Source organism: Sturnus vulgaris, chromosome 23 (assembly GCF_052056855.1).
Source record: "Sturnus vulgaris isolate bStuVul1 chromosome 23, bStuVul1.hap1, whole genome shotgun sequence".
Lineage (NCBI taxonomy): Eukaryota > Metazoa > Chordata > Aves > Passeriformes > Sturnidae > Sturnus > Sturnus vulgaris.
Window position 1 is genome coordinate 5,637,614 of NC_142265.1, and position 24,661 is coordinate 5,662,274.

General features: G+C 51.5%; 2 protein-coding genes across 5 annotated transcripts in view; one reads left to right on the forward strand and one right to left on the reverse strand.

Annotated features, from left to right (window-relative positions):
* Positions 1–2,455: 2,455 nt before the first annotated feature.
* On the forward strand, positions 2,456–12,417 carry SCN3B (sodium voltage-gated channel beta subunit 3). 3 transcript variants are annotated; one of them, XM_088177746.1, is made up of 7 exons: positions 2,456–2,565; positions 4,325–4,452; positions 7,901–8,064; positions 9,227–9,452; positions 10,639–10,777; positions 11,256–11,346; positions 11,765–12,417. In XM_088177746.1, exons 3-6 carry the CDS (start codon positions 7,966–7,968, stop codon positions 11,317–11,319), a joined length of 528 nt encoding a protein of 175 aa, XP_088033872.1. In that variant the 5' UTR covers positions 2,456–2,565; positions 4,325–4,452; positions 7,901–7,965; the 3' UTR covers positions 11,320–11,346; positions 11,765–12,417. The 3 variants fall into 3 exon arrangements, 2 of the variants coding, with proteins under 2 accessions (XP_088033872.1, XP_014739067.1); XM_014883581.2 differs by lacking the exons at positions 2,456–2,565; positions 4,325–4,452 and adding an exon at positions 6,253–6,468; XR_015808146.1 differs by lacking the exons at positions 2,456–2,565; positions 4,325–4,452; positions 11,256–11,346; positions 11,765–12,417 and adding an exon at positions 7,588–7,675 and having other exon boundaries at positions 9,227–9,900; positions 9,949–10,777.
* A 1,648-nt stretch (positions 12,418–14,065) lies between these two features.
* GRAMD1B (GRAM domain containing 1B) overlaps positions 14,066–24,661 on the reverse strand; it is a 96,375-nt gene continuing 85,779 nt past the window's right edge. For both annotated transcript variants that reach the window (XM_014883578.2, XM_088177745.1), the window contains exons 17-20: positions 24,256–24,346; positions 22,275–22,382; positions 21,170–21,287; positions 14,066–20,486 (exon numbers count right to left, since the gene is read on the reverse strand). In XM_014883578.2, the coding sequence (XP_014739064.2) occupies positions 20,397–20,486; positions 21,170–21,287; positions 22,275–22,382; positions 24,256–24,346 (407 nt within the window). In that variant the 3' untranslated portion in view covers positions 14,066–20,396. The remainder of the gene's footprint in view (positions 20,487–21,169; positions 21,288–22,274; positions 22,383–24,255; positions 24,347–24,661) is intronic.

Below are 24,661 nucleotides of genomic sequence, written 5' to 3' on the forward strand. Positions count from 1 at the left end.
GCTCAGGTGTGTCGGGCCAGGCTGGCCCCGGGGGCACAGCGCTATCTGCCGGGAATGGGGGAATGCTGCCGGCCTCTGCCAGCTCCAGAACTCCTTCCCTGGGTCTGGAACACCCGCATGGATGCACAAACACACACGCGTGCTCCTTCCCTTCCACAAGCCCCACGCAGGCATTTCTCCAGCAAATCTCTTCCCGAAGAGTATTTAGGAATGGAAACATTCGATGGCTCTAAATTCCATCTTTTTTAAATATGTTTTTCCCCTGTTTCCTTATTTAAAGTTAGTAAAACAACCACTAAAATAAATAAGCTGTAGCAGATACCCAGCCAGGAGGAGGTGCTAAAGTGCCAGCAAGGAATTCCCTTTGGAAAATTGGTGTTTTGGGGAGAGAAAATGATATTTTACAGATTCAAAGCTCTGGGTAGCTTCTACTCTTTTACACAGCACCTTTAAATATGACCAGGGAGATGTTTCTCACTGGCAGAAAACAAAAGACCTTTCAATTCAGTCATATTTAAGCTGGAAAACTGTTCCTCCTTCCTCCTCCTTCCTTCCTCTTCCTCTTCCTCCTTCCTCCTTCCTCCTCCTCCTTCCTCCTTCTCTTCTGTGGTGTCTAATTTATTACAAATGTGTTTGTCATTTTAGGTGAAAGATGCTGGCCATGTGCTACAAGGAGGACAAAGCTGGGAACCCACAGATGGAGGGTGCAAAACACAGCCAAAACCCCAAAAAGTTTCTGTTTCACAATGGGGGACTTGATTGTGCAAAGCAATAAGGGGCAATCAACCACAAATCTCTATTTTCGAAGTCTCTCGGTCTTTTAAGGGATGTGGGAATGATTTATGGCCACGTTTACTGACAGCTGGGAGTAGATTCAGCTTTATTTCTTTTATTCATGTTTAAGGACAAGCAGCAGCCAAGGTAAGACAGCAGCATTTGCTGAACGAGCTTTCCTCCACAAAAACACAATCCTCACACGGAGCTGAAATCATTGATGCACTTGTGTGTTTTACAAGCAGTGAGAATCCCGAAATTAAATGGGCAGCTGTGAATGAAGACGTGTGGCAACCTGACACGCTAATGGGTTTTATCCAGCACTGAGGTGAAGGAGCTGGGGAGAGGCCTGAAAGCAAATGTGTGGAAGTGCCACCTCATTAGGCTGGGATGGGTAAAGCAGCCCTTCAGTTCCAGCACACAAAGGCTTCCCTCTGTGCACAGACACTGTCTGATTTTTCTTGGCATCCAGTCCCAGGAAACAATGCCCAAAAGCACCTGGAGTGGCACCAGGGCTTAGAATTTCCAGGATGTTTACAGTAACACACCTCTAAATACAACCTGGATTAAAGGTCTAGGGGAGTAAAAAAAATAACTGTTTTTTTTTTTTTTTAATTGCTGACCACAGAGTGTTACCAACGTGCAGGAATGTGCTCCTTGCTTTTCTTGGACATGGAAGGGGGAAATTTCAGCCCAGCCTTCAGCGTGGCTGCTGCTCCAAGGAATCCCTGACCCTGCCATGGTTCTGTGCATGCGCAGGCTCTGCCTGATGTGAGGCTGCTCCTGATGTGAGGAAGCATTTCCCTGGCTCTGGAAGGCAGGGAATGAATGCTCTGGGAATGCTCACACACAGGGCAGGCTGCTCTGGAAGGCAGGGAATGAATGCTCACACACAGGGCAGGCTGCTCACAGCCACTTCTTGCTCACAGAGGGGAGGGCTCGCTGAAATCCAGCCCCTCTGGTTCTCAGTCATGATGGAAAAACAAGGCTCAGAGCCAAGGGTAAATAGAGGAGGATGGACACGCCTGGGTTTTGTCTGGGAGAGGAGAATGGCAAAGGAACTGTGACTTGTGGGCCCTCGGGGGAGGCAGGAAGGGACAGCAGTGAATCAAGAACAAGCTCCATCTCTGTCTAACAGAGAGAGGTCCTGTAGGCTGTGTGTGACAGAAATCACCGAGGCTGCTCAGGATGGAGCAGAGCTTTTGGGGAGTCGTGGGGATATTCACATTTACACTCCATGGGGATGTAGACTGGGGAAAAAAAGGAAGGTGCAACACAAATGCAGGAGAGATTTTTGTATGAGGAGAGCACATTGGGCAGCAGAGGCACTCTGGGGACCTGCATCTTAAGGCTTTAATGAGATTCTACCCTCTGGAATATTGGGTGGGAAGGGGCTGGGAACTGCAGATCCAATCCCCAGCACCAGCTCTGTGCAGCATCTGGAAAGGAAGGTGCAAAGCTGTGTGAAGAGCAAAGCTGGAGTTGCCTCCAGTTTAGAACATTCAGAGTATCCAGGTGCTGGCAGGTACATGGAGAACTCATTTTAAACCTCGAGTGTGAAAAGAGAAAACTGAATGAGCCTTTCTAACCCCCCAGGCACCGCGTGAAAGCAACCAGAGCAGCCCTCCCTTGCCACGGAATTGTCACATGGATGTTGGAGTGAGTGGGAAGGGTGCCTACATCTATTAAATCCAACATCTCTAAATTGGCATTCTCTATCCTGCAGGGCTCCTCTGCAAAGCCCTGCTCGTTCCATCCTGGCTGGAGGCTGCTCGTGGGGAGCAGAGCAGGGTGAGGAGCACAAAGGGGTCTCTCACTTTTGGGGCTGGGGGGTTGCAGGGCTGGCTGTCACAGCCCCGAGGGCTGGGCTGGCGGTCTGGGAGCAGCTGGTGGTGGCAGTGGCTCTGCTCTGGCCCCCGGCAGCCAGGAGGGGCCGGGCTGATGTGATGGGGATGGCAGAGGAAGGTGCCGTGCCAGGGAGCCCAGACACGCAGGGCTCTGTCCCCACTGCCCTGTCCCAGCCCCAGGGACCATGACAGTGAGGGATTAGTGGGGGCAGGGTGCTGAAATTATTTTTATCTCCTCGTCTTGTTGTGCCTATGCACAAGTGCCAGCCTTTTCAGCCTTTTTTTTTTTTTCTCCTTTTTTTTTTTCCTCCTGTGAAGCATTAACTGGGTGGGTTGCCATAGCAACCCCCGCATGATAAGTTGGGCTGCTTCTTGCAGAGATTCCTCCCTCGACAGTCAAGATTTCTCTCTCTCTCTCTCAGCATTGCATCCCCTTCCCCATTTCCCCTGCAGTGCCAGTGCCCTAAAGGCCACCCTGGCCTGCAGCCAGCTCCCTGCAGGGCTGGGTCAGGGCAGGGAGGAGCAGCCTGTGCATCACCCTGGTGTGGGATGGGGATGGGAGAATCCCTGCTCTCCATCCCTTGTGCAGGGCTCAAAATTGGAACAGGTTCCCAGTGTGACATCTCGGTTATTTGCAAATATTCCTGAAGAGGGCAGGGAGGTGTTTGTTGCTTGTCCTGAGCAGGCACGGGGTGACATTGGAGTGGTTCCCAGCTAAGCCCAGATTTGTAGCAAGAGTGAAACGATCTTATCTTTTCATTCAGTCTGAGTGAGCCCAGAGTAGTTTGCTTTGAAAACAAAACTCAACACAGCTTGTGGCAGGTTAAGAAACTGGAATGGACTAGAGGTATTTATTCCCAATCACCTTGGATCATGTCTGTGGTACACGAGGCAGGCTCGAGGTGAAGAATCACAGGTGAAGAATAAATTTACCCAGAGCTGGGGAAGAGGGTGTGCCCTCCCTTACCTGTAAATTTTCGTTTCAAAATCCACTCAGTTTCACCAGAGGTTTCCTTCACCTCAGGGCCCCATTTCCCTTCTTTAAATAGCAGCTACAACCCTGGTCTGGAATGAAGTAATTGAGGTTGGTACATGAGTAATTCTGAGGGAAAACTCATTACTTTTTCAGGATGTTTGTTTGCCACAGTAATTTGAATTGTTGGGCAGGCAGGTTCTGGGGTGCCTGGGGTTAGAGGAGAAAAGGTTTCTGCTTCTGCCTGGGGAGCAGCAGGGGCTGGGGGTCACTCAGTGGCTCAGACTGAGTCAGTGTGGTGGAGCTGCTGCTTCCTCTTAATCCTGTTGGCCCCTGAGTCTCATCCCTGGCAGGATTGTCTGTAATAGATGTAATTAGAGCAGCAGCAGCACAAACAGTGCAGCCCTGCTGATCCCTGCTCCGTGTTCTGGCAGGGCACCTGGCTGCCTGGGAATAGCTCTGATTTCCATGGTGCTTTGTGGAACAGGTGGTTGTCAAAGAGCCAGGGATGTTGTACAGCAGCTCCTTTGGCTATAAAAAACTCACCCCAGCACTCGTCTGCCGTGCATGGGATGGATTGTTCCAGAAGGGTCGGGAGCAAATCCTTGTGGCTTAACCTGCCCTTCCCTTTGTGCTGCTGTGATGATAACAAGGGGCAATGGGACAAAAGAAATGGCTCAGTGTCCTTCATGCAGCTCTGGGTATCATGTTTGCTGTTCTGTCTTCCCAGGGAGAAAATCAGATTTCAAGATTTCTATATCCATGATGGATGACTTCTAAGGGGGGAATTGGAATTGCGGTGCTGGCATCAGCATCCTGCAAGCTGTTGGTCTCCCTGCTCACACCTGGCTCCTGCAGGTACATTAAATAGGTTTATTTTCTTTTGGTGTGTTGCTGGAAGAGTGCACAGGAGCCCTGAGAAGCCTGGGAGCAGAGGGGACAGAGAGGACAACCTGACAGCCAGCACGTGGCTTTGGCCAGTCCCTGCTGGAACACTTCAGGCTGCAAAGGTTTTGGGATTGCCAGTCATCTGTGGGCTGCAGCAGGGCAGAGCAGCCAGCACAGTGAGGCAGGAGGAGGCACCAGGAGGATGCCTTAGCTGGGAATGACTTGGAGCAGTCACTGGAGCAGGGTGATGTGCAGGCAGCTGCTGCGTGTGGCCGCTGGCAGATGATGGATGCAGCCTGCTGACACAAACACAATTAGGTGATGTCTAGGAAAAGTGTTGGCTTTGTTCTGTGCCTGCTTCACTCCAGCAGTGCAGGGACCTGATCTCACGTGTGTGCCCCTGTGCCCACCCCTGGGAGGCCACAGAGCTGTGGCAGTGGCCACCACCAGCCGTGTGTGCCAGCTGAGAGCCCGAGTACTGCTGAAGCTGATTTTTCTGCTGGCTGCAAACATCTCTGGGTGGGTCTGGCCACCTGCACGCTGAGTTTTGGCACTGCCAGTCACTCCTGTGTGATTCTCTGGTGGGGCTGGTCAGGTTTAACCCAATAGGTTGTGCTGTGTGTGGAGCTGCAGGTGCTTTAAAAGGAGCACCTGTAACAAACGCTTCATTTCCCCCTCTCTGTCCACTGTGACCTTCAAAGCTGGAGGAGCCCTCCAGGGCATGGTGGCCCCTGTCCAAGGAGAGAAAGCCCAGCCTGCTGCTGGCATTAAATTCCCTGGAATCAGGCAGGAACATGAGGCAAGAGGATTTCCCAGTATTTCCAACTGTGACCTTCAGAGCCGTGCAAATGTTAGCATTAAACTTATTAGCAGCAGAGGCCTTTCTGTGACCCTGCAGGGATAACTCCCCCCATCTCCCCCCCGCCCCTTGGCTTTTTTTGGAGGCAGGACAGTGATGCTGATCTGTGGTGTTGATCTTTAGAGACAGGACGAGGAGTGAGGGGTACAAATGGAAAGAGGGGGAATTCAAATTTTGGGAAGGAATGCTTTGCTGTGAGGGCGGCGACAGCGCTTCCAGGGAGGCTTTGGCTGTCCTGGATATGCTCAAAGGTTGGATGTGGCTTGGTGGGAGTTGTCCCCGCACATGGCAGGGGGTGGGACTGGCTGAGCTTTAAGGTCCATTCCAACGCCTTAACACTCCCTGCTTATGTGATATCCTCTGTGTGATGTCTCCAGCCAAGCTGGGCGCTGCCCGCGGGACCACCGGAGCCCCAGGCTGCTTGCGCTGAGCCGGGAGGAGCCCGGCGCGCCCGGGGCCGGGGGAGGCGGCCGCGCATGTGCCGGCCGTGCCCCCCGCCCGGGCTCCTCCAGCATCCTCGGCACCCTCCCCGGCATCATCCCCGGCATCATCCCCGCCATCCTCCCCAGCATCCTCCCTGCCGGGCTCTGCGCTCCGCAGCCCGCGCAACAAAAGCGCCGCGGCCGCGCCCCGCGGAGCCGCTCCCGGCGCGGGGCACCTGCTGCTGCTGCTGCTGCTGCTGCTGCTGCTGCTGCTGCTGCTGATCCAGCTGATCCAGCGCTGCTCCCGCTCCGCTCCGCCCGCGCCCTGCGCAGCGCCGGCCGCGCCCGCGGAGCCCCGGAGCCGGCGGAGGCGGCGGAGCTGTCCGGTCTGGGGCTGTGTCCGGTCTGGGGCTGTGTCCGGGCTGGGGCTGTGTCCGGGCTCGGGCTCTGTCCGTGGTGCTGCCGCCCCCGCGGCCGAGCGCAGCCCCCGGACCGCGCCCGCCCCGGCCGCTGCTCGCCCGGCATCCTGTTGCGCCGGGAGCGCGGCGAGAGGGGGAAGAACATCCGAGCATCTCAACATCCGAGCATCCGAGCATCCGAGCATCCCAGCATCCTGCCGAGGATCCCGAGCGCCGGCCCGGCTCGGAACAATGGCTGCGCTGCCGCGGCTGCTCTGCGCGTCCGCGCTCGCCCTGCTGCTCTGGGGTAGGTGCTGCCATCCCCTCTCCCACCCTCCGGGACTTGCCGCTGGCAGGATGCTGCCGGGAATAAGGGAGGATGCTCCATTCGCGCCTGCCCTCCGAAGGGGTTTTTTTTTTGTTGTCGGGAGAAGGGAATTACGCTCATGCGGAGTTGGTGTGAGTGTGAGGGAGTGAATGCGAGCGGAGGAAACACCTCAGTGCTCAGCACAAAGCATGTGCTGGTCCCTTACTGTTTGCTGTTGGTCTGGGGTTTGCAGTGTAATTTAACATCGAGTTGCCTCGGGGAGGGTGTGCAGCCCATTAAGCGGTGTTTTAGTGCCGGTTTTCCGTGCAGTCTGCGTAAACTGGAGTTAATCAATCGATTGCAACTGCAGTTTGATTCCTGCCACGAGAAGAGGTTGGGTGGTTTTGCCACATCTGATGTGCGTGTGCCTTCAGCCCTGTGTGCGGGTGCCTGTCCGTGTGCACAGATCTCAGAGCAAAGCAGGATCCAGCAGCTTTTCCTTATTTCTCCCTGAAAGCTGCTGCTGTCCATGGAGCTGGTAGTACGGGAGAATTGGAGCCAGGCTGCTTCCAGGAACAGTCCCGGCATAAAATGTTGCTTGAGAGAGTGGGTTAATGGTGCCTCAGAGGCTGGGGAGGAGGGAGCAGCCAGCAAAGTCAGCGTCTGGGCTCTGGAGACAGCCTCGCACAGACAGAGCCCGGGATTGTTTAGCCCAGGGGACAAATGTCAGCAGGGATTTGGTCGGAGATGTCGTGCTGAAACGATCCCTTTCTGCTCGAGCATGTGGCTTCACATGCAACCATTTCTGCCCTCTTTGCAAGAGCAGTATTTGAGAGTTGCCAGCCTTAGCACAGCTCTGATTGGAAGCGTTTTGAGCAGGAATTTCTGGGAAATCAATAACTCCTCCTGCTGCCAAATTCATTCCTGTCCAAGCCCCTTGGCTCCCAGCAGTGCCCACAGAGCCCAGAGACAGGAAGGGCGCTGGACCCTCCCAGTTTTGCTGAATTAAAGCATCCAGACCTTCCAACTTAGCACAAAGAGCGAGCTGTTCCTCCACTCTGGGATTCTGGGCTTCCCCTCATCCCAGACTAATTGCTGCTCTAACAGGAGCATACCCAGCACGCATGGAAGGGAATGAACAATGCCTTTAAAGTGGCATTAATTACCAGGAAAAGACGAAAGCTGTGGCAAAGCAGATGCTGGAGAGGTGAATCTGTGTGAAGTGATCACCCTGTTAATTATTATGAATTATTAATATCTCAGGAGAAGGAAGCTTGGTAAAATTCGACATTTGACACTTAATCTGTTATCAGACAGCGCTAGTAATAAATCAAACCATTTTCCATTGGGGACATTAATGCCAAGATAGGTATAACTGATTTTTCTCTAATTCTGTCTTAATGCTTCTTTCTCTGCTGCTCCTCTCCCCCAGCTGGACTTTGTTCCTCCGTGTGTGTGGAAGTCCCATCTGAGACAGAGGCTGTCCAAGGGACCGACATGAAGCTGCTCTGCATCTCCTGCATGAAGAGGGAGGAGGTGACGGCCACCACGGTGGTGGAATGGTTCTACAAGCCCGAGGGGGGAAAGGATGAGCCTGTATGTATGTCTGGGACCTGAGTCCTTTCCATTTCTTCCCTTGCTTATCCCATTTCCACACCTGGGCACAGCACGAACTCCTGGCAGGAAAAGCTGGGATCAGACATTTGGGTTGTAGATGAATCAATGCCAATTTCCAGTCCCATTCCCTCAAGCCCAGTATCTAAGGATGTCAAATACGACTGACACTTGGTGCCCTGGTCTGAATCAGTTCTGAATCCCAAAGCTGTTCTTTCAGAGGTGAAATCGGTCTCCAATAAATCTGCAAGGCAGGATTTACTTCTTTTTGCCTCAGAGAAAGCCATGTTATCCCGACTGTGGGAGGATCTCTGAGAGTTGCTTTGGATCCCTGTTAAGAAAAGGTAAAATTGATTTTCAGAGTGAATCAAAATGGAAATTGGACAGATGAGAGGCAGCTGGAATTCAAGAGAGAATGGTGAAATGGAGAACAAGATAAAGACTGAGTGCACATTTCTTTCTAGCTATTTTATCTGAATCTGAAGCATTAAATCAGTGGCTGTGGTTGAGCAGGGCCAGGCAGGATGACAAATATTCTCCTTCTGTCTGAGAACTAAAGGGACCAGGCTAAGGAATGAGATGGGAATTCACTTCCAGTGCCCTGGGGGATCCATTTGTGGCAACCCAAAGAACACCAACCAAAGTGAGCTGGGGCAGGCAGGGTCGTGATGGGGGCTCAGCCAGAATGTCACACTGCCAGATTTGTCCTGCAGCACTTCCATCTCAGCTGAATATCCCAGGGCTTCCCGAAAAGGGCTGTTTGTCTCCACTGTGGATATTCTGTGGTTCATTCCTCAGGTGATCTCACACGCACTGACTGACAGGAGCATTGCCAGGCATGAAGAATCCCAGTTTTCTGTTCCATTGCTGATTTTTTTGTGTCCACGAGCATCTGTGTTTTGCTGTGCCTTAGTTTTTCTCCGCCTCTGATGGAGATATTGGATTCCTGATCACTCATTTTCCTGTCTTTTGTAAAGTCACCTGATACTTTGAGGCAAAGGATGATAGAATATGAATAGCTGTTGTTACCAAGGGAGCTCAGAACATCCCTGAGTGTAGCTGGAGGGGGATGCTGTCCTGGCTCGTGTCGTGGTGCTGTCCGAGGCAGAGACTGACCAGCACATCCCTTTACGTTTCCTCACAGATCTACGAGCACAGGAAATCAATCCACGAGTTTCCAAGCCGCTTCAGTGGGCGGATCCAGTGGAATGGGAGCAAAGACATGCAGGACGTGTCCATCACCGTGCTGAACGTGACCCTGAACGACTCGGGCGTCTACACCTGCAACATCACCCGCGAGTTCGAGTTCGAGATCCACCGACCCCTCTTCCAGAGCACCAGGAAGATCCACCTCACCGTGGTGGAGGAGGGTAGGAGGGGCTGCCAGAGGCTCTTTTGTGCTGTCACTGCCCGTGGGTGTTGGAGTTTGTCACGGAAAGAGTGATAAAGCACTGGAATGGTCTGCCCGGGGAGGTGGTGGAGTCACCATCCCTGGATGTGCTTAAAAAAAGACTGGAGGTGACACTCAGTGCCATGGTTTAGTTGAGGTGTTGGGGCATGGGTTGGACTCGATGATCCTGGAAGTCTCTTCCAACCTTGTGATTCTGCAATTCTGTGAATTCTGTGAATTCTGTGAGTTTGTCACTGCACCGCAGGAGAGGGCTCTGAGTTTGTCAGTGACAAACACGGCTCAGGAGGAAAAGCCTGTGCCTCGTTTGATGGCTGGAGGCTCTTTTTAGGCACAGTCAGGTTGTGTGTGAGTGTGGGAAGGCAGGATGAGCCGGGCACAGCTGGGCACATCTGGGCACAGCTGGGCAGGTGTGGGAAGGCAGGATGAGCCGGGCACAGCCAGGCACATCTGGGCAGGTGTGGGAAGGCAGGATGAGCCGGGCAGAGCCGGGCACATCTGGGCACAGCTGGGCAGGTGTGGGAAGGCAGGATGAGCCGGGCACAGCTGGGCAGAGCCAGCAGAGGCTTCCAGCTCCTCCCGTGGTGGCGCTGGGATGTGACAGCGATGGAGCCGCAGCCTTTCCTTGCTGCCGCCCCCTCCCTCCTGGAACAACGACTCGTTCTCCATTTTGACACCACTCTCCTGCTTCTCCTCCTCCCCTCTGTGCTGCTCCTGAGTCTTTCTGTTCCTCTTGGCGTTGCTGGGTTCAGTGCTGGAATCGCGGCATTACAGAGCAGGGGGGATTCTGTTGCTCTCTCCGGAGAGGGCCGGGAGCTCTCAGCCCTTTTGTCTGCCCCTTCCCCTCCCTCTCTCCCACACAAACATCTCCGTGTTCTGATCCTTTACAAATCACTGGCGGCACAACAGAGCCGAGTAACACCAGCGAGTGGGACACGGGGAGGAATCAGAGCGTGAAGATGAGGATGTGGGGGTGGCACAGACGGGGCTGTGCGTGTTGGATCCCACTGAGATCCCTGCCTGTTGCAGGTCCTTCTCTTTTCCCCCTGGAGATTCTGGCAAGGCGGGTTAGGAAGGATGACACAAGGGTGGAAAATGTCCATGGAGCTGAATGGAAATGATCGGAGGTTATTTCATTTTATTCACAGCTGGGGAAGACTTCACCTCTGTCATCTCAGAAATTATGATGTATATTCTGCTGGTCTTCCTCACGCTCTGGCTGCTGATTGAAATGGTCTATTGCTACAGGAAGGTCTCCAAGGCAGAGGAGGCAGCCCAGGAAAACGCGTAAGTGTGGAACCCCTGGAGATGAGATCTGTTCTGCAAGAGCTCTTCACGTGTCCCAGAGCAGGCTGCAGGAGTGTGAACTTTGCTGTGGCATGGGCTGGTTGGTGTTTGCTGTGCCCAAAGTGTTTGCAGTGTTTAGGAGCACCAAGATTCACCACACAGCACGCAGGGAGTGAGCAGCTTTCCAGGGTGGTCGCTTTGGACCGTGTGGAGATGCTCTCCTGGAAGGTCTGGTTTCATCCTGGCCCATTCCCATCTTTCCACACACTTGGCTTGGGTTAGAGCACTCTTTGAACACAGGAAGGCTGGGTGTGTAGGATTTTAGAGCAGGGAAGACTCCGTGTTTGCTCCAAGGAGTTTCCTACTCATCATCTACAGGTGTTTGTTACCTCAGAGATGTTTCCAGGCATTCAGCAGAGGCGAGTTTACTCAAACTGGGCTTTACACTGTGTGCTTTCCTCCCTCCCTCCAACTCCAGGACAGACTATCTTGCGATTCCGTCGGAAAACAAGGAGAACTGTGCTGTGCCTGTGGAGGAGTAGCAGAGGGGAGGCAGCAGAGGCACCAAGGTGGGTGATGAAGAAGTGGTCACTCCTTGTGTCTGGCCACCCCTCAGCTTCCTTGTGCTGGGGCTGGAGACTCCTGGAGTGTGGCTGTGCTCCTCTGGAGCTTCCCCAGTGACCTTAGAAGCCATACAGGTGTTTTTGGGTCTGGGGTGTGCTTGTATGGCTTGAACCCCCAAACCATGCTGTATTTATGCCTCCTTTACATGATGCTGTGGAGTTGGGAATCTTCACTTTCCCCTGCACAAGGGCAGCTGTGCCATGAGGACTGTAAGGGCTCCATCTCCAAAGGAAGCACGTTCTAGGAAGGAGTCTGTGTGCTAAAGATTAAAATCTGGATCTTTTACTCTCTCATCAGTTCCTGTGCTAACTCTGTTGCCACCCTCACTCCGGTGAGGTCCCAGAGGAATTGTCTCCCTTGCAGGGGCTCTGAATTCAGAAGGACCATGCCACACCAGCCAGGTTTGAGGGGGAGCTCTGCGCCGTCGGGAGGAACACGGAGAAGTGTAAATCCTCTTCCATTTGCCTTGGACTCTGTACAGCCTTGACTTTGGTCCTGTGACCCCATCTGAGCTGCCAGCCCAGTGCTGAAGGACTCTTCTGTGGAAGCATGCTGAGCAAAAGGCACAGGGGCGTGGGCAGCACGGCTCCTTCTCGAGTTTCAGTTCCATCATCACCTCAATGGCTTTGTAAATGTTACCTGTCACGTCTTAGCTGCTCTCACCACCACCTTTATTTGCTAAATATGCTACTTGTCCATTGCAGAGGTAAGAGGTATGTATGGCACACTGCTCTGAGCTGCAGGACTGTGAACAAAGTTCTCTTAGGGGGTTATTCCACCACATGCTGTGGCCAAAGCAGTTTTCTTGGTGTTAAAACAGGAAGAATTAATTAGTTAATGAAGTCACTCGGAATTTTAGGCTGTCCATGCACAAGCTGAGTAGGGTGAGGACTGTAATGCACTAAAATTGGAAATGTATAGTAAGAAGGACAGGTCCCTGTGCCATGTTCACACTTTCTTCTGGAGGGAATTGAGAATGAAGTATTCCTGCTTTGGGAAGCAGGATGATATAAGAATCCCCTGTGTCCCTCTCATTTATCAAGTGTCAAAACCCTCATCCCCTTCCACCTGCCTGGCACAGCAGGTTTGCTCCTGGAGTACACAGTGGGAGGAGGAACCTGCAGAGACACGTCCTGCAACAGCTGGCAAGGCAGCAGGACAAGGCACGGGATCCACCTTTTCCTGGGAAACCCCAAAAATGGAGGCAGCCTCATGCTGGTAGGCAGGAGAAATAAATAGGATGGAAAGCCCTCTCAGGATGGCAGCTCAGTAAAATGGTTGGAGTTTTATAACTGGGATGGTTCTCTGGTGCTGTAGCAGCACCATCTAGAGGGATAGACAGAAAACACCCACTTTTCCCAGTTAATCCTAATTCTCTCTTGAGGTAATTAATCACCAGTATAAATAGTCTGAATTCACCCTAAATGATCCTCTGTTGCCCAGGAATCACCTTGGAAATTTCACCTTTCTTATGCAAACTTACCTTTTCTGAGGGTTAAGCTGAGTAAAAATTGTTTTCTGTCCTTCGGTGCAGATCAACAGCTCAACAAGCTGGGATTGGAAGGGGGAGGAAAGGCAGAAACATTGGCCAGGGTGGAATTGTGCTGTGGTGGGGAAGGTTTGGGTTTGTTGTATGGCAGAGTTGTGACATCCCTGCTGCAATGGAGCCTGTGCTGCTTTGCCAGAGCTGACAAATTCTGCTCCACTGACCTCTTTGTAAGTAGTTCCCAAGTGCTCGTGACTCCAGGCATGCTCCCACCCACGGAATCCCCTCTGCTTTGTTCTGCTGCTTTTTATGTGCTCGCTAAAATCACGGAAATTAGCCCATTTGTAAGTCAGGCCCAGGCCACATTTCCAACTGGCACTTGTTCAAAACCCTTTTTTTTTAGAGTGGGTGTCAACTTTAGGAAACTACTCCAGTGCAGGCTTGGTAGTAGGATTGCTCCCAAATCCAGAGCCAAGCCTGGCAAGGGGAGCACATTTTCCAGATGAAGCACACTCATAGTCTGGGCACCAGCTCCCAAAATCCTGATATCCAAAAGGGATATCCAAAAGAATATCCAAGCAGTTCCTTTTGAATTCAGCTGGATGTCATCTTTTTCCCTATCCCACTTTGCCTGGCAGAATCCTGAACTCAACACAGGAGGGACTGGGTTGTAACTCTGGAGTTTCCAGCACTGCCCACGGCATTGAGCCCATGGTGAATTTTAGGACACCTCTCTCCCACTCCAGCTCTGCTCCTCAGTCCCTGTGAACCACGGATAACCCTCTGGTGTCATACTGTTAAATCCAAAAAGGACTGAACCCTTGAAGAACTTCTTGAGAGCTACCTCAGGTGGTAATGAAGGGCCATCCCCTTGTCCTGCACCTCTCTGTGTCCCACAGGCATCTTCTGCAGATGTTCCTTTTTTTGGACAAATCTTTTACTTTTCCAGTTCCTGCAGACAGAGGTGACCATTGCCACGTGGTGTTCCAAGCAGGAGGAAATGGGGTGAAAAGTTCTGCTCAAGAATCTCACAGGGAAAAAAAAAAGAGTAATAATTTAAAAATTGGTGATTTTTCAAGACCTGGAAGAAATGGTCCTGGCAAAGACTCTGTGTGTGTTTGGAATGAGAGAGGAGACTCTGGAATAGGCAGGATAATAAAAAGAACAAAGAGCCAGGCTGGTTGTTGGATAGATTTTTTAATTGATACCGTACTTCCATGGTACTAACTACTTACACGGAGTTTGGCTGCAGAGCCTGTACAATTCCTACATTCCAGCACGTTCCAGTATCGTTTTTTAACCGCAGGTTGGTTTGTTTTTTTTGTGTGTGGTTTTTTTGTTTGTTTTGTTTTGTTTTTTTTTTTGCGCACAGCGCAAAGTTTCTGACAGTCGGGACAACTCCTAAAACAAACCCACAATCCTTCCCCCACCCACCCCAGAGTCACCTCAGCCATCAGTCCCCTGCCTCCCGGGCTCTGGAGGGGATTCCAGGTGCTTGTAGGAGCTGCTGCTGTGCCGTGCTGAGGAGAGCAGAGCCTCGTTCACCATCAGCTGCGCACAGGAATTGCAGGGTGCAGGTGGGGAGAACACACCCCAGGGGTTTAGCAGCTTTCTCCAGCCCTGCAGCACGTGGTGGGAGATGAAATCCCACTGGAATGGTGATGTCCCAGAGGTGCCAGGGCCATGCCAGGCTGCTCATGGGAGGTTGTGACGCTGCCACTGCTCTGCTGCTCTTCCCTCCCTCCGTGTCCAGCCCAAGCCAGGTGGGTGCTCCCATCCCTGCACTCCAAGGGCCAATTCCCAGGAGGTGGGCATGTGGAGATGGGGGTGACAGGCTCCACCTCCCTGCTGGATGGAGCTGTAAGAGCTGCTCTCCCAAATCCTAATGGATCAGTGGCTCCAGAACCTGAGCTGCACGTCGGGGTTTGTTCCCTCCCTACTCTCGGGGTTTGGGTCAGGGAAGGTGGCCTTTAACATTAGCAATGGAATTGGCCTAAATGAGTGAGGTAACAGAAACGGCCAGAGGAGGAACCTCCCCGAGCCATGTGCAAATATAATTCCTTCAGCAGAAGGAAGTCCTTTTCCCTACTGAAAAAAAAAATTAAAATAAAATAAAATAAAACACATTCACTTGAAGAGCATACAGACTGCAGGAGGGGAAGGCAGGCAGGGACAGCACCAGGTCAGACCATCTATGACACAGGTAATGATTGTCCAGCAGCAGAGGTGGGAGGGGACAGGGAAAAGCCATAGCCAGCACTGCAAAACATGTGGGAGAGGAGGAGGGCATGGCATGCCATGGATCCATGCTAAGAGAAGCCCATGCTGTCTGCCTAGATCAGGGAATGGCCTTGATCAGCAGTCACCCAAGACACGAGATTATTTGGCCAATGTGCACATCTAGAAGAAGAGAGGTTTTATGGCACAGAGAGACTCGTGCTGGAGAGACTGCAAAGCACAGAGATCAGAGCGTGTCTGGTGGGGAACAGGCTGGAAAATCAGCACAGAACCACCCTGGCACAGGTAACCTGTGAGCCACAGAGATCAGAGCTCATCCAGTGAGGAACAGGCTGGAAAATCAGCACAGAACCACCCTGGCACAGGTAACCTGTGAGCCACAGAGATCAGAGCTCATCCAGTGAGGAACAGGCTGGAAAATCAGCACAGAACCACCCTGGCACAGGTAACCTGTGAGCCACAGAGATCAGAGCTCATCCAGTGAGGAACAGGCTGGAAAATCAGCACAGAACCACCCTGGCACAGCTGTTCTGTGAGCCACTTCCCTCAGGGACTTTGGTTCCAGAGTCTCTGTTCTGAGCTGTGTTTTAGGTGAGCCCCTGACAGGTATTTTAAGTGGTGCTGAGACTGAAAAGACAAAGCAGGGTCCAGGTGGCTGTGCCATGGACCGTGTCAGTGGCAGCCTGGCAGAGACCCATGGGAGAGCCCCTTGGAGCAGAGCAGGCAGTGCAGAAAGCCCTGATCTGTCAGAGCTGGGGGTGCAGCAGCTGCCTGGGCAGACAGCACAGAGCTGCCTCCCCTGAGCCAGGAGCTGTTGCTTTAAACAGTGATTTTAAGAATGATTTTCTGTGTCATGTGGAACCAGACAGTTCCAGCTGTAAATCAGGAGTTTGTTTCTGTGCTCCTGGGGAGGAGCAGGTGTTGCCTGACTGCTCCTGGCGAGAACAGCTGCTGCAGCACTCCAGAGCAAATCCAAGAGGTCTCAAGTACCCAGACCAAAAGTGTCTCCAGCCACTCTCTGGAAAAGAAATTCTACCTTCTTGCACAAAGGTAAGAAAAGGGTCCTATGTGGGTATCAGGGTGGTGCTGAGAAGCCAAGGAGGGTGAAAAGTCTGTCCTTATCTACACCCAGGTGAGCTGCTGAAACTGTCTGATAAGGACATGGATCAGCATTCCAGGATTAGCATTCCTAAAGGGGATCTCCCAACACATGCCCTGTTATTTCAGAGGCACTTTTGTGCCTTCAGGGCTCCAAATCCAGCTAAACCTTGTGCTTTGAAACCTTTCCTCTTCCAATCCAGGGTCACACTACACTAAAGTCATTTCCTATCCCGAAGGTTTCTGTTCTTAAGATCAGAAGCATCCAAGCAGGGTCAGGTGTCACCCAGCAGGCAGGGACAGCAGCCAGAGCTGTAAATGCAGCACATGTCACAGCAGATCAGTCATGTGCCCTTCTTCTCTTCTCCCAAAGGACTTGAGGGAGCCAGGAAGGATTTAGGCAGAAGTTGGTATCAGTCAGCATGATTTAATAGCAGTTTTCTGACTGAAGAGTGCCTGAAGTGCAGAGCACCCAAAAAAGATCATCCTGTTAACCCACAGCAAGTGCCTTTCTAGCTTTTATTTCCCCAAATTTATTATCTGGAACGTGCATGCCCAGCAGTGGGCAGCTCATCACCTGCAATAATCTGGTTTTTGGTCCTTCCTAGACTTCACAGGCAGCTGCTGCTGCAGAAACCTCTGGTATCTACCCTGGGAATGCCTGGTTGCACAGCAGTTATCCAGGACTCAAACCCACTCAGCCCAGCTGCCAGAACTCTCCGAGATAAGCACTGGAAGGTGTGTATTTATCAGAGGTGAGGTTGTGCCAAGATCAGATCAGTGAGGATGTCACAAACTGGTGGATCAGAGCCTCCTGCTCCCCTTTCTCCTTCCTCCCAATAGGAAGCATTTTCCTTGGCAGGAATTAGGCTACAAGATGTTGGCATTACTTTTGCATGCTTGGCTGGAGAAATGCCTTTTAAAAAATTAAAAAAAAAACAAACAAAACACTATTTCGTGGTTGTTCAGATCCTGCAAATCAAACCCCAGCAGATGTGCAGGTGGAAGGGTCAGCCTGGGAGGGGAAATGCACCTGCTGAGAAAAGAATCCAGGGGGATTTCTGGCACAGGTGAGCAAGGGGAGAAGCAAAGCCCTGATGGTGGAAGCCAGGCTTGGCTGAGAGTGCTGAGGGAAGCATCACCCTCTGTAACCTTATTCAGGCCACTCACTCCTAGAAAGTGCTACTGATCCCTCCAGGAAATGTAATCCAAAATTGTCTCTGGCTCCAGAAGGAATTAACCTGTCAGCTGGGACGGGTCAGGGGCAGCTGATTCCTATCCCAGCCCTCCAGAGGAAGTGAAAACACTCCAAGCTTTTGTTTAAACCCTCACTGTTAGTGCCTTAAGACCTTGCTTTTTTCCTTTTTATTACTATTGTGAGAGATTAAGAGGCAAAAAAGAAGATTGTGGATCCCATCCAACTCCCAGCTAGATTGGCTGCCAAGTGGGAAAAAGAAATAACTCAAAAAACCTCAAAAGCTCCCTCAGTGTGAAGGACACTGCAGCACCAGGTTCTGCTTGGTCCCCACCACCCTTGTGCTCTTCCTGAAGGATTTCACATTGCTGAGTGCCAGGATAGGTGTCAAACAGGTTCAAAACCCACTTTAATGTGCAGGTAGGACAAATATTAGAGATTGAGATTACTACAGCAGCCTGGCCTGATTGATTTAACAGAGCTTGTGCAGTTCTGTCACAGGGACCCAGCCTGAGGCTGCAGCTGGAAATCTGCACAGGAGAAAGGATGCAGGAGGAGAAAAAGGGTTCCTTGCCTCCCTAACAGAGGGAATGTGATATTGGTGAGCAACAAATACTGATCAGCAGCATTTATCTGTGACCCTCTCTGATTTCTCTGTCTCCAGGTGGAGACATTCCACATCCCAGGTTCCTCTTTCACACTGTGTTCTTTCTCTCTCCTGGCATGGGTGGGGTGAATCCCAGAGCTTCCTCTGTGTCGCCCTGTTTGGTGCTTGAAATTAAATTCTAGAAGAGGGAAATTCCAGCAGCAGAGGAAATCTGTGTGCTTAGTAATAGTGGGAGTGATTATGAGGGGAAAGGGGACTCTGGTTCAGTCTGCCAAGTCACAGTGGGGGAAAATGAGCCCCAGAAAGCCCTTCCCAGGCCCTAGCACCTCAATTTCATGGTACAGCAGCCATTTCAGCAGCCTCCCTGGGAAAAAATCAGGGAGCAGTACAGTAGTCAGCAGCATTAAATTAAATAAATAGTCATAAATACACATTACTCTCTGGTTTCCCCCAACTGGACCTTGCTTTCACAGTCTAAAATGTCCTTTTGATAGCCTGGCTTCATCCATGCTCCTGCACATGTGAGTTGTGTGGGGATTGCAGGCAGGCTGGGAGAAATCAGCAGGTTATTCCTGCATCCATTGCCTTTGGAATGGATGCCTTTGGAATTGGAAAGTGAGAGCTTGAGAGGGTTTTCCTCAGACTGCACTGGGGATATTCTGTGCTACAGAATGGTGAGAGACCAATTATTCATCCTGGAGGCAATGGAACAGCTACAACTGCACCATTTCCAAACTGGGAATGTGCAGCTGCCTCCCTCCTGCCGCTCAGAAGGTGGAAAAATCCCAGTGTTGGACAAAGTGGGACTCACATTCCCCTAATCTACCTGGCTGGGGAAGAGGCCAAAGCATTTATTAAACACTTGAAGAAGCAGCCTGCATCCCCACGAGTCCCTGTGGAGTTTGTGCATTGCACAGCACAGCCAAGCTGCCCCTCTTCCTCATCTGGCTGCTAATGGAGTCTGGAATTATCCCCCAGAACAACTGAAAGTGCACACTGGCTGTTTGTAGTGCAGCTCTACACCTGGCTGAGTCCCAGGGCTGCACCCCCCAGCTGATGGGGACACCCCTGAGGTGCCTCACACCCAGCTCTGTCCTGCCACCCTCTGATGGGCCCTTCTTCCTTTCCTCCCTTGGTCCCTTCCTGACCTCTCCTGGATTTTTGGAAGCCTTGCTGCTCTCCAGATGCAGTCACATAAATATCCACAGTGATGGCTGTTGCTGCATAGATACAATTATGTCAATTTTTGCCAGGCAAGGAAAGGAAGCTGCTGTTTTTCCCCTCCCTGTTTTCCCACACCTTTTACAAGACAAGAGCTGGGTGAACAAACAGCAGAGAGATTTGCTGAGCTGGGTAGTGGGAGTGGTTGCAAATCAATCCTAATTTTGGTTTTCTGCTTAAATGTGGGTCCTCCCAGCGTGGTGATTCCAGCACCAATGCAGACCTGCAGCACAGGGACGGCTCAGTGGCAGGGGCCCAAGCACAGAGAAAGCAGAGAACACCTAAAGGGGACACTGGCACTGGAGTGGCTCTGCCCTCCCACACCCCTTGGAGGCAGACACTGCCCTGGCTCTCACTGCAGCATCCACACAGGAGGCAGCAAATCCAAACTGGGGCTCGTGGGAGGGACTGCAGCTCAGTCACGCTCTGTGCTTTGCTCTCTGAGCCAGCCTGGCCACCCTGACAGCAAATCTGTGCTCCCAGGAGGGGCCTGCCAGGGGGATCTGCCCTCCACACACCCACAGCAACTCGCTCTCCTCTCCAGAGCAGTTTAGCAAGGGATTGACTGCGATTGCCAAAACCTCTGTGCCCTGAAGCCAGCAAGGTCAGGGAGGTGACAGTGTCCCCAAAACCTCTGTGCCCTGAAGCCAGCAAGGTCAGGGAGGTGACAGTGTCCCCTTTAGAGATAAATAGAGTGAAGCAGGGACCTCCATGCGCAGGGAGGGGATGGGGAAGGGCAGGGGGGCCACTCACACTGATGCTTCCCTTTGAGACAACAAAACCAGAACAGACAGACAGACAGACAGACAGGAATATTACAGAGGAGCAGTGCACAGGCCCAGGGAGCAGAGCTGGGCACGGCCCTAAGCACACCCCAGTGCTGGGAGAGCACAGCCCTCCCATACACACACACACCCCCCACGCTCCCAGGGACACTCCAGTTCAGCCAGTGTTGGAGGTCACTCCTTCCCCTCTTTAGGCTTTTTTTTTTTTTTTTTTTTTTGCTTTTTTTTCTCTTTTTTTTTTCTCTTAAAATCTGTATATAATATATATATTTATATCTGTATATATATATATATTTATATATATATTTATATATCCTATTTACACATATTGCACACCGTCCTCTGGCCTCCTGCATTCCTGCCTGTCAATGGAAACGTTTCCGTTTCTCCTCTGGATCTGACCCGAAGTCCCGGGACCCGATGCCATTCTGGAGATTTATTAGAGAATCCTTCATCTGCAAGACAAGAGATTTCTCCATTGTGGTGTTACACCAGAGGAGAGAACTTGGGGGTTTCCTTTTCCCCTGTAAAGTGTTGATGGCAGAATTGTGGTTTTGGGAGCAGGGATGTACAAATGGGGACTGGGAATGTGGGGCAGCATTCTGCAAGAGAAGGGCTGAGCAGAGCACAGGGAGTTCTCTCTCCTTAGGGGAAAGCAGCTCACATTTAGGGACTTATGAGGAAGCAGCTCTCATTTCTGGGCTGTGCTCTCAGCAGCCCTGTGTGCTTTTTAGGGAGCACCCCCTGAAATTCCTGACTTTGTGCTGTGAGAGCGTGTCCCCTTCCTCCCTGAAAGCTCTATGTAAATCCAGGGTTCAGCTACAGCCAGTTTGCTCTCCAAGCTGGGATGACAGACATTAGATCCCAAATACGACAGACATTAGATCCCAAATGTGCCAATAGGAGATTTTTGGCCCTGTAGGGTTCTGTCCTTGATGTGCACGGATCCCTCTGATGGGAGAGAGGCACCCTGTGACAGCCCTTGTGGCACCCACCAGCAGCAGGAGATGGATCTAAAGGAGCTGGCACACCTGAGGGGCTGTGCTGGAAGCAGGAGATGCTGAAGGATGGGGAACAGGACTGGGAGGACACAGTGACCCCCTGGTCACCCCCCCTGCCTGGAGCTGTGCAGCCTCACCTGGTCCAGAAGCATCACGGAGGATTTGATGATCTCACGCCATTTCTGCAGCTCTGAGTCGTGGTACTTCTGCTGGGACTCCAGCAGCTGGGCCCATTCTGTCTGAGACTGGGGTAACCTGCCACAAAACACAGGCAAGAGTCATAAAAACCACATTGTTTGTACACAGATTTCTCTTTATTGTGAGGAATAGCTGCACTGGCTCTTTTCCCCAAGCCTTTCTCTTCAGGCCCATTTAAACCCCAAAGCAGAACTGAGGGGAGTGGAGTGAGGACAGATGGAAGCACTCCAGGTGCTTGGATGGATTCAGATGCTTCCACAGCAATCGTGGCTGCAACATAAAAATTACTCATGTGGAGCCACCCACATAATTCCAGTACTTGCACATCACACTGTGCAACCAGGATGCAAGTTCTGTACTTAAATACTATTACATTAGTCTAAAAAAACCACCAAGAGCACTAATGAAATATAAAGTCACTTAAAATATCTATAATAATTCAAAGTTTCTATCTGTGGAGAAGCAGCAGGGCTGGTATGGGGAAGGTAATAATTCCCTTTCCTAATGAGGGGAAATGACACAAATAGGGCAAAAAATTCCAACACAGTGGTAGCACATAGCTATGAATGCTCGGAGTTAAACCCAGTGTAGCAAGGGAGCAACTGGGACTCCAAAAAAAGGACACTAGGGGACAAAAACACCTCAGAAAAGTGGATGCAGGATGTTCTCAGCCTCTAAAAATAGAGCAGAGACCATTCAGGCAGGACACATTGCTGAAATCCAGATCCACACCTTCCAAAGCACAAACCTAACAGACCCAGTGCTGTGTGTCCCAGGCCCAAATTCTCCTCTGAGTACAAAGGGATCATTCTAAGATGCTGCTCTCCACACAGAGGGGAGTTTGGCCATCAAAGGAGGGGAAGTGACCACCTCAGCCCAAAACTGCTGAACATTTATTCACAGAGCATCCTCTGCAGGGGGAACGCACACAGCCCTTCCACCCTGTTCTACACACAAGTGAGAGCCCAGAGCCGTGGTGTGACAGGAAAAGCCTCTGGCATCCACAAGGAGCAAGCAGAGAGGCAGCAGTGGGGCTGTGTGTACCTCTCCTGCAGCCTCAGGCCCTGCCACGCCGTCAGTGTCTGTGTGGTGTACTCCAACATCCAGAGCTTGTAGAACAGCATCATGTTGAGAATGACCAGCAGCACCAGACTGCAGAGAAAGCAAGAGAACAGCCAGGTTAGGAGCATTTCACAGCTCACTGCTCGCCAGCAGCACCTGGGACAACACCCAGGCCTTTAGGAAGGTGTCTGTGGCCAGTCCATGCTGTGAGTGGGGATTTAATCTGAGTGAGAAACCAAAACTTCACCTCGTGGAAGAAATGTGTGAGCCAGGAGGACAGACAGACAGACAGGGGTGACAGCTCAGACAGAACAGGCTGGGTGAGTGGATGTGCTGAATGCAGAGAAAGGGAGGGAAATGGAAAGAGTAAAGAGGTAAAAAAAGAGAGAGACAGTACCTGAAACAGATCCTAATGGGAGCAGGGAAGAGAAAAGACGGAGTAGCTGCAGGTTAGAAACGGACTGACACAAGCTGGGCTGAGAGGAGGAGGCTCAGACAGTGCAGGAGGTGCAGGGGCAGGAAGAAAGGAGCAGAGGGAAGAGAGGCAGGAAGGACAGACAGGGATCCGTGTGCCTGCACTGGTGGTGAGCTCCTGGGGACAGCAGGTGGCCGTGTCTGACACACACATCCTGCCTTCCCCACGGCCACCCTGGCACTGGGAACAACCCCAGCCATGCCCTGCCCAGCTCCTCTCACCCCCCACCACACAGGGGCATTCCTGCTCCTCCCCAGGAAGAGATTCCAAAATGCCAGGCTGGTGCCTGGCTCTGAATAGTGCAGTTATTTTGCTGGAAGAATGGCCCACTATGACCAGTTCAGTCAGGCAGATGGCAACTGGCCAGAGGAATATTCTGGAAACATCACAGAGGGCTCAGTGACCCAAGTGGAGCTGTCAGGAGACGCTGGCACAAAGCTTTGGTACCTTTGTGCTGTGTTCTCATCATGACAGCACCTTTCACCACCTCATTTATCACTGGCTGGGTGCTGCTGCAAATCTCTGCATCCGTGTCCCCTCTGGGACCAGGAAACACAGAAAAGAGCTCAACCTGAGCTGTCATTTCAGTCCTGAAATCCCAGCTTCTCCACACCTCTCTAAAAGCTGGGTGGAGCTTAAGGAAAAGCTGAGCCCAAGTCAGAAGAGCCTGGATCACTGCTTTGGACTGTTCAGCTCCACAGCACCTGCCCAGCAAGCACTGCTGAGCCTGCTGCCAGAGGAACAGTAAAAACACTGAGTTTGGGTATTAAACTGAGCCACAGGGATGTGAGGGGCCCATTCCCAGCTCACTTGGAGAGCTGGGACCACCAATCCTGAAAGGTGTGGCAGGAAAGACACCCAAACCCAAGAGTTGCTGCTGCTGAGCTGATGAAATCACTCCAGTCTCTGGTGCTTCAGGTGTTTCTTTACTCATTGTGCAGAAATAATCTCTAAAGAGTTCAGCTCCTTTCTGGCTGCACCTCTCATGAAAATCACTGCCCAGGACCAGACATTAAAAGGTTTTGCCAGACCAGAGGGAAGATGTGACAGAATCCTCACAGACACTGAGCCCTGTTGTGGCAGCTCAGTGACTCCCAGAGAACTTTGCAGTTATGATCCATGATAGCAGCTTGTGTGTCAGTAATTAAATCACTGTTTTAAATTACAGACACACACAGTTTCTATGAGTCATTAAAAAACTGTAAACTGCGTCCCTGAAGTAAAAACAAAATTAAAAATAAAATGCTTATACTTGTTGGATTTCTTCTCTTGTAGGTATTGGCTCCTCTCCTCTTGCACAGCTGCCTCTGTCACTGTCCCAGACAGGTCCCAGACCTGCCTGTAGGACTCCCAGAACAGATCTGCAAAGCCCATGTTTGGCTAAACAAGGGGAAAGGAGAGAAGGGAGCACAGAACTCCAGGAACACAACTAAACCAAAGGTGTTTAACACTGACTGGGAAGGAAAGCAGAAAAAAATCCTCACTTACACAAAGCTGATGACAAGGAGCAGCTTGGAGACACTCTGCAGGTGGAAGCCACTGGGGCTCTCCTCAGGGATGTGCCGTGTCTGAGTGGAACCTGAGGAGAGGGGATGCATTTGGGATGGGAAACAGGGAAGGATCCTCTACCCACCCCTGCACCTCACCCAAACAACCCCAACACATCCTTGTGGATGTGGTAAATGTCACTGGGACTGACAGTGCTGTAGATTTAATCAGCATATGCAGCTTGATAACCAGGAGGCCTTGGCAAGAGCAAACAGAGCTCTGGGGATTGCAAGGAGATTGGATCAAGCCTGGGTGATGGGAAATAAGATTTTACTAAGTAGAAATGTAAAGTTTGTCTGTGTGATGTTTAAATGACTGTAGTAAAATATTACCAGTGTTCTTACAA